Here is an 18,076-nt window from a genome sequence, read left to right on the forward strand (position 1 = left end):
CCCAAAATTAGTAGGAGGGATGGTACACTGCAGTACAATTAACGCCTCACCGAAGCCCAAAAGAGGATAAAAAGAGCCAATATTTAAGAGTATTCCGTCGATGTTGCTGCATAATTAAAAATATCCCAGCTTGTGTGCTGTAATCAGTGTTGCATTTCAAAGCTGTCCAATAGGACAGGAAGAACCGTCATACCACACATAACCATAACAATAAGACAGCCGCCTGATTTCCTTCCAACTGTGTCCATTAGATTAGCGGAAATTATTAGACAACAATATCTGTGCTATTTGCATATGCAGAAGGCAATTAAAAATAGCAGGACTAACACCTCCACCTCTCCATCTGTCATTTCCAGGTCGCAGTGACTATGAGCCAGTGGTTAAAGGAGAAATCAAAGACAGCAGTACAAACTTTGGAGTTAAACGAGAACTACACCTGCGCACCAGAACTATACCTGTGCACGAGCCACATTTCAAACTGGAGCTCTAAGAGAATTTCCTCTCACTTTGAAGCCCATATTGGTGGTGAAAGAGGAGGTATTTGCGATAATAATCAGTATTCTAGTGAGGTGGACACATGGCATATGCTCTGCCATATGTCTGAACCAGAGTACAGCCTTTTAATATGCACCAGGCATGGCCCGCATGCTTCTCCAGACAGCACTGTTCCAGCCAGCGTGCCATTCGCATTGGGCAAGACATGCAGGCACAAATAAACCAGTCCTGGTGCCTTCATGTGCTTTCATATTGTTTCATTTTGCAGAAATGATAGTGGCAATATACCTGTTATTTTTCTGTTGTACAGGGAAGATTCCCATTATGAACAAGAATATTACACCGTGTATGAATAGAGTCCATGTTCGAGTTAACAATTTGTGACCACGGACTACAAATCCTGACCGTGTAACTGCATTACCAGAGATGTTAAAGGAAGAAGTCCATGGTGATATACTATCCAGGAGTTATAATGACAAAGTACTGGGAATGAGAGATGAGTGCGAATGAAAGGAATTTATGAGTTTTTCAGGATAGCGTTATTAAATATGCTATGTGATGTAAGGAAAGTCATTAGATGTTGCCTAATTTAAAATAGATGTAATCAAAAAAGAATTAACTTAAGAAGTCTCGGAGCACACGAGGAGGAAGGAAGCGCCGATAAGCCTTTTAACATCTTTTATTATTTACTGTTTACCAGCAAGTTGGCGTAAATACTGGGGAGCTGAACACGAGTGCTGACTTTCCTCTCCCTCATGAGCTGGGAGTACAGCAGAACAAAGGCGCTGCTCAGAGACTAATCTGTGCTAAGGCTGGCCACAGCTAACGCTGGGGGCTCCACGCTGAAACATGGCTTCAACCCACTTATGCTTCGCCTTTGCTTTTCTCATGTCAAACTGTTATCCAAAAACACAGCAATCCCTGATGAGCACTGTGTTTTGAGGCATGGTAGCCTATGCAAATGTCTGAACATATGAGTTTAAATGACTGCGTGCCAGGAACCAGTACGCAGGCTTCACAAACACGTTCATTTGTATTTTTTCGGAATTGTGTAAAATCTCTCCACTCATTCTTAACATTCTGGTGAAATAATGCCAGTTTGAGGGGGCATCCGGGCGTGTCGAACCTCGCTCTAATAGACAGTTACAGTGGGACTAATGAACGGGCCACGTGACGGAAAATCTGCTCGCGGTACAGCTTTATTATATCTGAAGGACTTCCGCTGTCACAGGAGACATGACCCATAACGGAGATGAGAACCCCGACAGCACACCTCAGCCTCCTTAATGGGCAGGCTTTTCCAGAACAGAAACTTTCTGAGGCGCACAAATCAAAGAGATCTGGCTATCAAAGAGCCCGCTCCGCTCCTGCTCTTTAGCACAGCGCCGGGCCTGGGCTCACAGCAAATGGGTTTGTGTTCTTGTTTTGTGATTTCAGCAAACATCTCCATTTTCCCATGCAAGAGCACTAAAGGAAAAAGAGAGTCACAGAAAAGAGAGAGAGATTAATAGAAGAAAGTAAGAGAAAAGGAAAGAAAGAGCCGAAGAAAGAGTGCTAAACTCATTTACGGTCTTCTCTGTAATTCCCATAAGGTGAGAGAGCAAGCACATGGGATTGAGTTTGTGAATAAAAATGCAGCCTATTCTTTTCTATCTCTACTCTACATATCTGCTTGTCCCATCGATTCCATACAGGCAAGAATAACACAATAATTGGGCGCACAATATTAAATGTGAGGTAGCTGTTGTGCCACTGCTAAATTAAAATGACTCACTTTGTCTCTGCAGGCTCCACTACAGAAGAGCCTACTGCAGACTCTGTTAGGAAAGAAACGGCAAGAACACACTACACACACACTACTACACACTACACACCCACTACTACACACTACACACAGGATGGAAACAGTGTGCAAGGAAACACATTACTGTGTTCAATTACTGTGTTGAAGTCTACATGACAGAAATGTGTTCTTTACTCTGCTTTTCTCATCCACTGCATGCTGTCTTTATTGAAACTAATGGACTTTCTATTTATTTCAAGGATGGGTCAAACTTTAAGTACATATTCTATTGGATGCATGTCATAGGCTACGTTTCTGTTTACAGCTATGTTCTGATACAGCCCACGATCCTGCGGTGACACAAATACAGCGCTACATAAACACGCTTTTAATTGTCTCCTTCGAGGCTTAATCATTCAGGACTGGATATGCATGAGATGAGCTGCTCACGCTCTCCAGCACACAGCATTACTGGCACTGTATGAAGATCTGACCAGTGGCCAGTTGATACCCCACTCACTGTATGAAGATGTGGCCAGGTGATACCCCACTCACTGTATGAAGATGTGACCAGTGGCCAGGTGATACCCCACTCACTGTATGAAGATCTGACCAGTGACCAGGTGATACCCCACTCACTGTATGAAGATGTGACCAGAGGCCAGGTGATACCCCACTCACTGTATGAAGATGTGGCCAGGTGATACCCCACTCACTGTATGAAGATCTGACCAGTGACCAGGTGATACCCCACTCACTGTATGAAGATGTGACCAGGTGATACCCCACTCACTGTATGAAGATCTGACCAGTGACCAGGTGATACCCCACTCTTTGTATGAAGATGTGACCCTTGGCCAGGTGATACCCCACTCACTGTATGAAGATCTGACCAGTGGCCAGGTGATACCCCACTCACTGTATGAAGATCTTACCAGTGGCCAGGTGATACCCCACTCACTGTATGAAGATGTGACCAGTGGCCAGGTGATACCCGACTCACTGTATGAAGATGTGACCAGGTGATACCCCACTCACTGTATGAAGATCTGACCAGTGGCCAGGTGATACCCCACTCACTGTATGAAGATCTGACCAGTGGCCAGGTGATACCCCACTCACTGTATGAAGATGTGACCAGAGGCCAGGTGATACCCCACTCACTGTATGAAGATGTGACCAGGTGATACCCCACTCACTGTATGAAGATCTGACCAGTGACCAGGTGATACCCCACTCACTGTATGAAGATGTGACCAGTGGCCAGGTGATACCCCACTCACTGTATGAAGATGTGACCAGGTGATACCCCACTCACTGTATGAAGATCTGACCAGTGGCCAGGTGATACCCCACTCACTGTATGAAGATCTGACCAGTGGCCAGGTAATACCCCATGCATATGGACTTCTCAGCATTTCGCTGCTAGACTTATATATAACATACAATTAGATTTACAGTTATTCGATTGTGCTAAATGCTTTCCTAATATATATTTTGTAAGAGGAGGTTTTTGATTCATACACAAATACATCTTCAGTAAACCCAAAATAGTAGGAGGGATGGTATACTTCAGTACAATTAGCACCTCATCGAAGCTCAATGGGGAATACAAAAAGCCAATATTTAAGAGTCTTCTGTAAGTGTTGCTGCATAATTAAAAATACAAATATTTACAAACTTACATTTAGAACCACAGACACACACACATACGGTGCGTACCAGTGCTGAAAGCTAAAATCCCAAGTCACTGGTTAAAGCTCTGAATGTGTACCAGTTCAACCAAAAGCATGTCATGTTTTGATCAGGTTTTGATTCTTTCGCTTCTCTGCAAATATACATGACACAGATGGGGTAGGAAGCCAGCCAAAGGAGTATGGTATCACGAAGTTGGACTAATTAATGGTTGTAATTAAAATCTATTTGTTTTCTGTCTTGCCAGAGCCATGCCCATAAACCCATTACAACACTACCCCTTCCTCTCACTTCACAATGTTCTCTATCTTTGTCTACACACCATAGATTTCTACTTACATGAATATGCATGTTCTCCACTTCTCCCTCTCTCTCTCTCTCTCTCTTACACACACACACACACACACACACACACACACACACACACACACACACACACACACACACACACACACACACACACACACACACACACACACACACACACACACACACACACACCTCAATCCTGCAGAGAGTTGTCAGGAGATAATTAACCATCTTTTCATTCATTTACATACCTAATAAAATGTTGGGGGACCTGTTGCCAGATATGTAAAACAATTTCCTTTGCCAAGCCAGTCATCTAGGGCAGCGTAAAATGAATTATAAATACCACTGTGGAAGTTGGAATGAACACAAGAACAGTGGGCCACTCAGCGAGTTTATCGGAGTGATTGATACTGCCTCTACCGCACTGGAGCATGAAATTGTCATTTGTGCTGTGAGCGTCACGTCAAATGAAACGCTAAGGGCCGCCCTGCGTCGGGGAGCCCATCTTCGTCTGTGCTTAGAGAAAAAGCCCTCATGCTAATTACACCCCCCGCTCTGAGGGGCGGGGGTGAGGCAACAGAGCCCGGCTGGAGGCAAACAAACTACGCAGCCCAGGACAATAGAAGAGACAAACAAAACACAAGAGCATAGAAGACGCCAGCAGATCTGGCATTCAGGGACGGGACCTCGGCCGTTCCACAAGAGATTGTCATGCAACGTGCCGGTCTTGCGTAGTTAGTTGCGTGCACAAGAGTAACCCCCCCACCCCCGCGCCCCGCCCTATGCGCTTGCGTGACAAGGAAGCGGCATTAGTGCGAGTAATGTAACCTGCCTGTGAGATTACATTCTGCAGCTGGCTTCTTAAGACAACGAAGGAGAGAGAGAGAGGAAGAGAGAAAGAGAGGGAGAGAGATAGAGAGAGAAAGAGAGAATGAGAAAGAGAGAGAGAGAGGAAGAAAGAAAGAGAGAGAGAGAGATAGAGAGAGAGAAGGAGAAAGAGAGAGAGGGACAGAGATAGAGAGAGAGAAGGAGAGAGAGGGACAGAGGGAGGGAGAAAGAAAGTGAGGGAGAGAGATAGAGAGAGTGAAGGAGAGAAGGAGAAAGAGAGAGATAGAGGGAAAAAGAAAGAGAGGGACAGAGACAGAGAGAGAGAAGGAGAGAAGGAGAAAGAGAGAGAGGGACAGAGGGAGGGAGAAAGAAAGAGAGTGAAATGTCCCTGGCTGGGGGAAGGAGGGGAGGGGCCAGAGATCCTTTAGAAAGCTGCACAGCACAAAACAAATAAACAAAAACGACAAAGGCGACAACCAACAACATTAGCAGCAACAGCATTTTCATAGGCAGTACGGGTTGGAGGGGGCAGGTTGGGTGGCAATGCACTGCACATAACAAAACGACAATATACCAGCGATATCATCATTTCCTGCTCTTCATGCAGACTGCACCGAGCAGCACCAGAGCTGCGGAGAGAAGCAGCAGGAGAAGCAACCAGCACTTGGACTCAGAGCACTAATGAAAATGATAATCAAGGTAAAGTGGAGGCAAGGAAGGGAAAAGAACGCCAGAACGCCACAGTGCACTGTGGGAAGGGAGGGAGGGAGGGAGGGAGCCTAGCGAGGCTGGCGACGAGTAGGTTGGCAACACATTAAAAAAAGAAAGGAGATAAAAGAAAGAAAGGAAAGGAAAAATAAAGTGATTGAAGGAGAGACACAGAAAGCGGTACGACTGCAGGCATCCTAGCCAGGAGGAGATCTGCCAGGGGACAGGAGGAGGTGGACAGGAGGAGGTGGTGGTGGTTACTGTACGTTAGTGAGCAAGTACACTACAGGGCAGACCCTCTGCTGAGGCGAGGCCAGCACGGTACAACATACTGACCTGGACTTGACACAGGAATACTGGTCGGGTCAATAATTGTGGTTGGTTCAATAATTGCTGAAGGAAAAAAAAGGGAGAAAAGAGGGGAAAAGAGGATAGTCATGTATCATCAACATAATGTAGACATAGAAGGGGAAAAAAGAGGATAGTCATGTATCATCAACATAACGGAGACATAGAAGGGGGAAAAGAGGATAGTCATGTATCATTAACATGATTGAGACATAGAAGGGGAAAAAAGAGGATAGTCATGTATCATTAACATGATTGAGACATAGAAGGGGGAAAAGAGGATAGTCATGTATCATTAACATAATGGAGACATAGAAGGGAAAAAAAGAGGATAGTCATGTATCATTAACATGATGGAGACATAGAAGGGGAAAAGAGGATAGTCATGTATCATTAACATGATGGAGACATAGAAGGGGAAAAGAGGATAGTCATGTATCATTAACATGATGGAGACATAGAAGGGGGAAAAGAGGATAGTCATGTATCATTAACATAATAGAGGCATAGAAGGGAAAAAAAATAGAGCGATTGCATGCAGACAAGAAGACAAGAGATGAAACAAATACTTGTGATGTCAGCACTTTTTGTAACATGCTCATGGCAGTATATTTTAATTCATGGAGAACCCTATTAATCTTTCCAGAGACTGAAGCAGTTTTTGACTAAATGGATTTCAGGCACATCGCAGGGACTGATCTGTGACACCTGAGATCAAATACTTGATCGTATATCAGCTCAATGATCTGGAATAAGGCCCCACTAAATTAACAAATTGAACTGAACCACATAAAGTCACTGTTTAATCATGACAGAGTAAGTTCAATTTCACCTTTCCAATTTCTTAAAGGTTAAATGTCAAAGATGAAATAAAGTTTTTCGCTGTGGAGTTTTACTTTACAACAGCAGTTAAACGCTCCTCGCTACCCTCACCCCAGTTTGAGACCGTGCCTGTGAAGATGGCCTAAAGTGCCCCTGCCGGCAAGACGGATGAGCAAACCACAGAATGTTTGACTGTGTACAAGTTTTCTGCGCGCTGCAAGTAAACAGCCGGCGTCTGGCGGAGCCAAGTCTTGACACAATGTATGCAGCACTCTTAAGCCATGTAAATATGCACGGCTGCCACCTCCAGCGGGCATGGACAGGCTCTCTCTGTGGCTTATGCCACCCTGCACGAGGAGCGAGAGAACAACAACGTCAACAACAACAACAACAACATCACCCTGTGACTCGACACAGCAGAAAACTGAATTGGTGAAGGATAATAGGGACAGTGTTCTGGTCAGACGCACCCTTTTGCAGAGATTACATGGACCAGGCTTTCAACCCGGCTTTTTTTCCCCCCACTGAATATGTTTTTGTCTGGAGATGTACAGCTGTGAGTGCTATAGCCAGGATAAGGAGCAAGGTGCCGGTTTCACTCTCTCAGATGAAAAAGACAGAAAGAGAGAGAGAGAGAGAGAGAGAGAGAGAGAAAGGGAGAGCGAGAGAGAGGGGAAGAAAAACATTTAGCCAAAGAGGAAAGTGAAAAGTTCCACGTTAGGGACACACTATAAAAGTGACACAACAAACAATTCCTCTCAGTCTTTGTATAGACAGGCGTTGCATTATCCCCCCACCGGAGCCCCCCAGCAGGAGATCCAGCCCCAGACACAATAGCTCTTATGGCTCCCCCTCATTCCCAAGTCCATTTCATTTCACCTGTCGGTTCCGTTCCTTTTGGTTTCAAAACTCAGGGCTTCACTTCTCAAACTCCACACCTTATCTTCCGCTTCGCAGTCACTGTGGATTATAGACAGACGCTGTTTCTTTGATAGGATGAAGAAGTATCACCTGAAATGCCATCATTCAAAATAATGAGAGTGGTTAAAAGATTTTTTCCAAAGACACATTTTATCTTGTAAGAAGCACGATATATGGGTGCAGTGGAACCTTGTTCTAGCACTTAGTCGGTGGTTTTTCGTGACGTTATAGATGTGCACCAGCAAACTAAAACGTGTCTTTAAGTGAGTTTCTCTGCGGGAAATTCTTGTTTCGTGAAGTGCATGCACACCAACTCTTCTCCATTACCCGTCACGACGGATGTGCGTCTCTTCATATGCAATCTCTCTTATTCTCTCAACGAGGTTGTAAGCCCGCTCTTCCAATCAAACGCTGCATCTCATCAGAGTGTGTTGATGTGCACGCTGACTGACCCCTTTGCGCTCCGCAGCAAGACAAAGCAGATTACGTGCTGGGGGATTTCATCTCATACTGTAATAACGTCTCATTTTTCTCCGCCGAATGACAGGCCGTGGAAAATGAACGACTTTCTTTCAGGCAATTCTTGGGAGAAATAGATTGCCTCGGAAGGGTGGGAAAATGCTGTACGGTCTTTACTGTATGCTTTCATGAGAAACAAAATGAAAGAGAAGCAATGTCCTCCACAAACCACTTCAACACATTACTCCACTCTACGTTTCTCATCTCACTTTCTCTCTGGTCTCCTTTCAATGCAGGAGGGTTAAAACCTTTTTATACTTCTCTCCTAAGTCTATTCGCAGACCTGTTTGTGATTTGTATTGGTTCTACATGATCTGTTATCAAACTCCAGCAGGTGTCACATATGCTTGGTGTGCTGAACCTGCACTCATAAATGTGATCCACAGAAGTTTTTATAGGAGAGTACATCCCAACAGAGCACTTGCTAGGGTGCACTTAAGCTCGTTACACAGCTATTGTGGGGAGCTGGCCTTGAGTTGGTCTCTTGTTACTCGAAGAAATGTTCTGGCACCCTCACAGGCTCCAGTGAATGCCAGCACTAGTAAGAAACAGGTAGGCACCACCATACAACATCCTGTGGCTCCAGTGAATGCCAGCACTAGTAAGAAACAGGTAGGCACCACCATACAACATCCTGTGGCTCCAGTAAATGCCAGCACTAGTAAGAAACAGGTGGGCACCACCATACAACATCCTGTGGCTCCAGTGAATGCCAGCACTAGTAAGAAACAGGTGGGCACCACCATACAACATCCTGTGGCTCCAGTGAATGCCAGCACTAGTAAGAAACAGGTAGGCCCCACCATACAGCATCATGTGGCTCCAGTGAATGCCAGCACTAGTAAGAAACAGGTAGGCACCACCATACAGCATCCTGTGGCTCTAGTGAATGCCAGCACTAGTAAGAAACAGGTAGGCACCACCATACAACATCCTGTGGCTCCAGTGAATGCCAGCACTAGTAAGAAACAGGTAGGCACCGCCAAAGGGGAAGGCTTCAGCTCTTAGAGGCCAAAAGATGCCTGTAGTTGCCAAGGTACAGTGACGGCACATCCCGGATCAGATGAGGCTCGAATCGGGCCCTGATCTGGCACAACAGGGCCAGGTCCACTTTGGAGTCGGCTGCTACCTGTGTTTTTGGGTGTTATTTTTGTGGTGTTTGACGGACAGGCAGATGAAAAGTTAGACTTGTGAACGACGAGCGCTTAGACGAGCGTCAGCCTTTTGATAGCCACACACGTGTAGTTACCATAGCGATCCTCTGTCATGTTGCTAACACAGCCTGCCAAGCCTGACAGCTGATACATTTGTGACAGTACTCCGAGCGGGCTAGTTCACCAGACTTCACCAACAAAACCCAGTGTAGCTTGTGCTAACAATAAACTAGTGAATATGTAGCAAAGCATTAAGGCAGTTAGTCTTTAGCTATGACATGATGGATGAATGGAATGGAAATGAGCCCTAGTGACTATGTTTATGGCAGAGATAGTGACACACACACACACTCTGAATTCTATCTCTGGATTTTACCCATCGAGGGAAGATGATACACACAGTGAAGCACACAGTGAAGCACACTAACCCGGAGCAGTGAGCTGCCTTTGGCAGCGCCCAGGGAGCAGTGATTGGGGTTAGGTGCCTTGCTCAAGGGCACTTCAGCCATGGATGTGGGCATGGGAGAGCAGTGGTCTACCACATCCCCCGCCCACATTTTTCCTACTGTTCGGGGATCGGACCGGCCACCCTACGGTTTCCAGCCCGAAACCCTAACCAGTAGGCCACGGCTGCCCCATTCAGTACAGCATGATACAGTACAGTATGATACAGTACAGCATACATGACATGTATATAATTGCCACCTCTATGACTTAGACATGTTTTCAATGAGACAGAGACAGACTTCAACACAATCTAGAAGTATTGTCATTGATATGGCATAATTAGTATTGAGATAATAGTACCGCTTCACTAATCTATGAATGCTTAGCCTTTGCTGTAAACATCTGATGTAAAATGGAGCCGAGTATTACATACAGTGAAGTCATAGAGCTAATGCTGCAATGCAATGCAATGCTATGCCATAGCTGTGGGTGCGAGGTGGCAAGAATATATTAACTATGTGATAATGTAGGTGTGAAAGGGAGCAGGTGTTTCAGTGAGCAGTTCCCTCGGAGTAAAGACATGTGGCATACTGTATTGTGCAGTTCCCTCAGAGTAAAGACATGTGGCATACTGTACTGTGCAGTTCCCTCAGAGTAAATACATGGCATACTGTATTGTGCAGTTCCCTCAGAGTAAATACATGTGGCATACTGTATTGTGCAGTTCCCTCAGAGTCAAGACATGGCATACTGTACAGTATTGTGCTGTTCCCTCAGAGTAAAGACATGTGGCATACTGTACGCTGTGGGAAAAAATGTTATCACTGTAAATGTGACCCTACTCTCAACTATGGCTACCGCACATAAACTGTATCTATAGCCTTCCATGGAGGAGGATACACAACAACAGCAGCAACAACTACAACAACAACAACAACAACATGGCACCTACATGAGAGAATGGCTGACTGATATGCATGACAATGGACCTTCGTAGTCATTAACTGCCGCCCTCGTGAGCTTGCAGAGGGATTACGGGGAGACAGTGTGTCAAATCCTCCCATCCCTCATGCTCGCCCGCTGTGGTGAGAGAGAAGCGAGAAGACGAGGGTGTGGAGGAGGAGGAGGAAGAGGGGATAGAGGGGGGGGGGGCTGGGGGATAGAGGATGATGCAACGGTGCTAATCTCTAGTGGGCAGGGATCAAAGCGGGGCAGCATCCAGCAGAAGTTCATGGATCCCACAGAGGGCCCAGGCAGAGAACTAAAGACAGCCAGCAGCATCCTAAAAACAACATGATGTCCTGAGCACACCCAGAGCTGTACATCTATAATATATCATTCTTTAACATACATCAAATTGGATGCAGCTCAAACAAACGCATGAATGCTCTGCAAAGAAGAGTGCAAACAAATATGTATTCCTTCAGAATAGGCAGGGCCGGGTGTCATTTATTTAGATGCATGGAGGCTGGTCCATAAACGTATTCAGTGCCCCTGCCATTAAAAACCTGCTTTTCCGTCACATGTCCATGTCACATGTACATGATTGCATAAGCGAGATGTCTTGTACACACACACACATGTCTTGACACACACACACACACACACACACACACACACACACACACACACACACACACACAAATACCCCCCCCCACACACACACACAAATATACACACACATACACACACACACACACACGTTCATACCACCACACACACGCAGCGTGCCCATGAAAGGCAGGGAGGACGTATCAGGCACTCGGCGGGGGGAGGAGAGAAGTGGCAGAAAGCCCTGGAGAGTGTGTGTGTATGAGTGTGTGTGTGTGTGTGTGTGTGTGTGTGTGTGTGTGTGTAAAGCCCTGGAGAGGAGGAGGAGGGAACCAAAGAGAAGCAGATCTATTCTTTAACAGAAACATCCCACAACACTCACACGGCTTCTGTGAATCGTCCTTAAAGTAAATATCAATATTTCATCACAAGTGTTTGAATATACAAGCAATAGAAAGGCAGAGCAGTAGAAGGAATATCTTTCTATCCAAGTACTTTGACACACAAGCTGTTCTTGATCTCACACACCTTCACGTTCACCTCATCAGATTCTCCCAAACTCCCTGGGGAGACATCAGCCTTCTCAGACGCATGGCTCTTTACAAGAAACAGCTCGGAGACAGAGGCATGTTTAAAGTAAAAATAGACATGAAACTAGGACAGTTGCCTAGACTTTTCTGTTGGAATTAGCTAGCTATACGACTATTTTCAGAATTAATACCTCAGATAGATTGTTCAACACTCTTTCATTCTGTTCCCAATAATCCCAAACAGGAAAAATCCAGGCGGTAAGGAGACACACACACACATACCCACACACAGACGCGCACACACACACACACACACACACACACACACACACACACACACACACACACACACGGATCCTCACTGCTGCTTTCCATTCCTTTCCCAGGGTGAGTGGGCCTATTAAATATTAATGTGTCCCTGAGTCCACCCCTGCCTAATCAATATCTATTGACTGGTATTAAAATAGCAATTTAAAGTCACCCGTGGTGATTTTCTGGCCGCAGCTTTTGTTATTTGTGTCGACGTGGAGAGGTGCACGCTGCAGGGATTGCTTGCCATTTCTCATTTGAGGACAGTGGGACTGGTATCCTTTTCATCAGCGTTAATGATAAAGAGCTAGCAGAGCACGAGCAGTTCTAGGCAAATGGAGGAGGTGCTCTCTGTAGGTTTGGAGCTGCTGTGTAGAAAAGGACCACAAGGTAGTCTTACTCATTTTGTTACGGATGTGCTGTGTCACGTAATGCAAGAAGATAATGATATGGCCTTCTAACATTTCAGAGAAATATACATTCTCAGCTTGGCAGTAGTACAGTACCACATCTTGGTAGAGGTACAAAATATAAAATTCAAATATGCGGCCTTTGAAAGAACCTCTGATCTATACCGGGAGAAAAACACAAAAAACAACCAAAATGCAAATAATCTTCCGAAACAGCCAAACCGTCAGTCACTGCTCTGATAAGCTTTATTCAGGCACACATTCATAAAACAAGATCAAGCAGAAGCCATGTGATTCTAGAGTGCTCCAAGGATGACATAATCGACTGCCAGGGCTACCAATCAGCAGGAGGTGGGGGGGCGGGGCTACTTACGGAGCAGAGGCACGCTGGCATTGGCCGTTCCCAGCCTGTTGATAGCCACACACGTGTAGTTACCATAGCGATCCTCTGTCATGTTGGTAACTGTGAGTACAGATCTGGAACTGAGGTTCTTGATGTCAATCCCTTGGCCCCTGTACAGTCTGAGGGGTAAAACAAAAAAGTAAAAGTGAGACATGATTAAGTTATCCACTGATTGGTTGACTAATAAAACTAAACTAAAAATATAATCTAAAAATATAATCTAAAAATAAGGCAAATAACCACATAAATAATAAATATGTGCGTTCTATATACAGATGAATTTGACTCTATTGGGCCATTCTACCCATCATCTCTTTTCAGAGTCCAATGTCTGAGCAAACACAGCCAACATTATTTTGACAGTTATAAAAATATGGTTCAGTAACACTGAAAGCTGGCTGCGCTTATCCCACGAGCACAGCCCAGTAGACTGAGCTGTTTACAGTATTTAGGATGGGGCAGAATTCTCCAGAAATCTGAACTGGCAAATTGGATGGGTTTTCTAGGCATACAGGCAACTAAAGGCTAGTCAATGTGTTTATATAGTCTGCATTCAGCAGTCTCATTCTGGTGTGAAAGGTCTGCTGCATCCTTTAAGAAGAGGCCAATCCTAAATAAACAGAGAATAAATGGGAATATACAGCAGACCTTACACACCAGTATGAGACTGCTGAATGCAGACTGATACCTGACAATGCTGTCCACCTCCAACACATCAGACAGCTGATTGTCTTAACCGGTGAACTACGGCAAGCAGGGGGATTCTATCTCTCAGTGCTGCACTGGTTTCATGACCTAATTACCTTCATGGCATAGAACACACGCCATGGATAAACGATGATGATGTGTTTAGTATGACGTAGCAGCTTTGACGTAGCATTCCTTTGGCCTTAGAATGCACACAGTGCGATGGGCTGATCTGAATGACTCATTATTGATTGATGATTATAAGACAGTGGAGTGAGTCGTATGACTGCCCACACATGTGTTTCCCAGTGATGACGCAGACAGTGCATTCATTGAGGAACGTCCTCATAAGGCGTGAAGCCAGATTTTAAATGATATAAATTCCAGAATGATGCCAATATGCCTCCTTGGCAATTTGAATAAATTGAACAAACCCTGTAATTACAATTAGCACAGTATGAGTTGATGATTCAAATCTCTCACTAGAAGAGGGTAAATTACGGGTAATGCACTAATTTGGTTTTTAAATTCAAGAACCATCACTTGAATATGTGCTGATTGATATTTTACCTGGGAATAGGGTGATGAGGTTGCACAAACATTTAATGAATGATGCATGTATATCCTGTAGCTCTGGTGTGGTTTACTTTTTCATGGATCAATGCACTAGGTACTGGGTAAATAAAAATACAAACAAAATGAAAAACAGGAAACTGCTAAAACCTGATGTGTGTCTGAAGCTCTCTGATCTCTGTTGCTTTGGTGTTATGAGTTTTGTTTCTGCTGTTTGGAGTGGCATGGCTTACCTTTAATCTCCTACCTAGCCCTACCCAGGAAACACACAGTTACCTTTAATCTCCTACCTAGCCCTACGCAGGAAACACACAGTTACCTTTAATCTCCTACCTAGCCCTACCCAGGGAAACACACAGATACCTTTAATCTCCTTCCTAGCTCTACCCAGGAAACACATACATGCACAGACAAACATGAGCACACACATATACATGCACTCCCAGTGCAGACATCTACACACACACACACACATGTCCCCCCCCCCCCCCCCCCCCACACACAAACACACACAGGTTTCACACACACCTCTTCTCTCCCTTGTACCACTCGAAGTCTGGAGTGGGGACGGCGGCAGCCTCACAGCGCAGCAGAGCGGTCCGGCCCAGACCCACGCCATGGCTCTTCATCTCATGAATGGTGGGAGGAACTGGGGTACACAAACACAAACACATGCATAAACACACACCACACAAACAATAGCCATAGAGAAACACACACACACACACACACACACACACACACACACACACACACACACACACACACACACACACACACACACACAAACAATACCCATAGAGAAAGACCCGTTTTACTGGAATGCTCAATGGCAATAACCGTACAGGAACACATGCATAAATACATAAAATACACATAATAATCATACTGACCTCTTTCAGTAATTAACTTGCTTAAAATTCATAAGAAATTTCAATTATTGAACAAAATCAGATAGAAACCAGTGGCTTAAAAAGAACAACCACCCCATGGCAAGACACAAATGAATTGCACAGTGTTGAATTGCTTAATGGAAGTTCAAAGGCTGAATGGTAGTGGCAGGTTCTTTGAATAGAATATGAAAGGTCGTTTTGAGTTTTCAAGCACTGTGTTAAGCTTTTCTCAAAGACACGAAGACAGCTTTAAATAAGGGGCTTTTAAAACCTGTGGCTGTCCAAATGAAGAAATAAAATACACACTATGGTTTCAGAGTTAAATGAATGGCTTTAGTTGATATATTCCAGCATACATTTAATATGTTTGAAAATTCTGAATGTATTGCTCTATATTTTATCAAAATATAAAAGGCTTTCAAAACGTGTTTACAGATGTGTGTGTGTGTGTGTGTGTGTGTGTGTGTGTGTGTGTGTGTGTGTGTGTGTATGTGTGTGTGTGTGTGTGTGTGTGTGTGTGTGTGTGCATTTTGCCATAATTGAAACAAGAACGGACATCGAGCACATCAGCTATGCTTGTGTAAATATGTACATCACGCGAACAGAATTCCCAGAATGAACAACTGAATTAGCTTTGCTTCTGTTTGTTGGAAAATGGAAAGCCTATCGCTAAGCATTCCCATTCATGTGGCTATTAGCGATCTGTGACATATTTCCCACAAGTCATTTGGCCTCATCAATTCCAATCAGATTTCACCCCTTTCTGTAAACAACCAATACGAAAGCTCTTACAATAATTAATACAACAAAGGTATACTTCCACCACCACTGTTCCCTTAAGTGAACAGACACACTTAGGACTTTTATTGTGAAATGACTTGTAATGAATGCATCTGAGTGGAAGTGCATTTATATTCCTGATAACTCTCTTTGAAAGCCCTCTGCAAGTCTTTACAAAATCTCAGCTCAGAAGCCATTTGGACGCAAGCCCTGTAACCTTTATTTCCAATTGCATTTGGGAAGCAACCTGGCATGGTCCCTATCACAATCGATGATGCCTGAGAGAGAAAAAGATAAGTGACTAAGTGACAACAAGTGACTAAGTCTTGGACCTTCCTTCAAAAATGGAGAAAGGAGTAAGGACCAAAACATTTCTCCTAAAAACGCTTGCTATTTGACGTGCATTTTATTACACCATTCCTTTTCTTTGCTTTGATTGAAAGGAGTCACATTTGCCTTCATGCATGAGTTTATAGCTATGACCTTTAAGGGGAAAGCTGGATATTTACTGGTTCGATAATTTTTATCTTTTCAGCACCTGTCTGATTTTTTGTGATACTAATCTGTAAAACGATATTTGACAGGACAGACTCTATTCTTTGAGCACAAATGATCCAAGGAAGAATCCGTTTATACTTTATGCGCACTGACATTTCTGTGCATTTCAGCGTTTAAACTGCTGTAAGTTGATTTTCTGTCCTTATATGATGTCCGTTTGTCCAATTAACATCCTCAGGCTTAAGTCTCTTGGAGGGCGAAGATGTAAAGATTACAAACAATGCGCCAGGGACATTTCCAGGTCATCCATCACTCGGACGCGTGCTGCGTCATGAGATATTGGCAGCCCCTGGCAGGCCACCTAATAGCACTGGAGACACTGACCATGATGGATCTCCAAAGCACTATCTCACAGGCTCCATCAAATGACTATCTCTGGATATCAACGGGATTCTCCTTTCATTATCAACGTCCTGACGCTTTGCATTGAAGCCAGGGAAAAAGAGAAACAACTGATTACCTGATCAATCACAAGCATTTCCAAACCGATTCCAATCCCCCTTTTCAAACTAAATTAAAGTGAGAAACAGAAGGTGATGGATGAGAGCCGGTCATAAGGAATTTTTCAGATCCTGAAGGGCTCCTTCTGAAAACACGTAATTGCAAAAATGCCAGAATGTCATACCTCCATACCAATCATATACTCTCAATTCACTGTCATTCGTAATCCACAGACCCTTGTGTTTGTTCATCATCACGGAGTTGTCCATTCTGTGGAGGCCAGGGAAGTCTCGTTCTGAACACAACAGCCAAAAGGCCAATTTGAGCTTCTGTGCAGAATCTGTAACCTGCACCGTAGCCTTCACAGGAGCCTTACGTACACCTCCCCAGAAATGCAACTACAAGCCGCAGCGACGCAGACCGCAACAATGGGGTGCTTTGATAAACAAATCACTCCGTCTGTATTGTTGACTGCTGTTTACTTCACTACCATGCTGTCTACTCTGTTGGCAGATAGGTTACCAACGACAGATAACGATAGTTGGCTGGCAGATGCTTTGCAAATCACCTCAGACAGCAACAGACCAGTTTTTGGTGACAATAACTGGTTTACCAGATTGTACAGTGTCTATTTCTCTGTAACTTTGACAAAAAATCTACACTGAGAGGGGACAAACAAATGACATTGATGTACAAACACGGCAGTCTATGACATAGTCTGGTCAGGAGTTTGTTTAGTTTTTTCTAATTAGCATGTAAGTGGTGAAATGTAGAGCTACACAGACACACCAGTGCGAAACATACACACTCACGATGGCGTAGGGGCGCTTACGTAGACTATGGCGTAGGGTGCTTGTTTAGGGCGCTTGTGTAGGGCGCTTGCGTATGCAATGGCATAGGGGCGCTTGC

General features: G+C 44.4%; 1 protein-coding gene across 1 annotated transcript in view; it reads right to left on the reverse strand.

The window, feature by feature from the left end:
* The window catches only part of negr1 (neuronal growth regulator 1), a gene marked incomplete at both ends in the record, with an annotated part of 115,571 nt that overhangs the window by 30,678 nt on the left and 66,817 nt on the right, over positions 1-18,076 (reverse strand). The window contains 3 exons of the mRNA XM_080836063.1: positions 6,158-6,214; positions 13,206-13,354; positions 15,024-15,144. Coding sequence (XP_080692189.1) covers positions 6,158-6,214; positions 13,206-13,354; positions 15,024-15,144 — 327 coding nt within the window. The remainder of the gene's footprint in view (positions 1-6,157; positions 6,215-13,205; positions 13,355-15,023; positions 15,145-18,076) is intronic.

Source organism: Sprattus sprattus (genome assembly GCF_963457725.1).
Source record: "Sprattus sprattus genome assembly, chromosome: 3".
NCBI classification, from domain to species: Eukaryota; Metazoa; Chordata; class Actinopteri; order Clupeiformes; family Clupeidae; genus Sprattus; species Sprattus sprattus.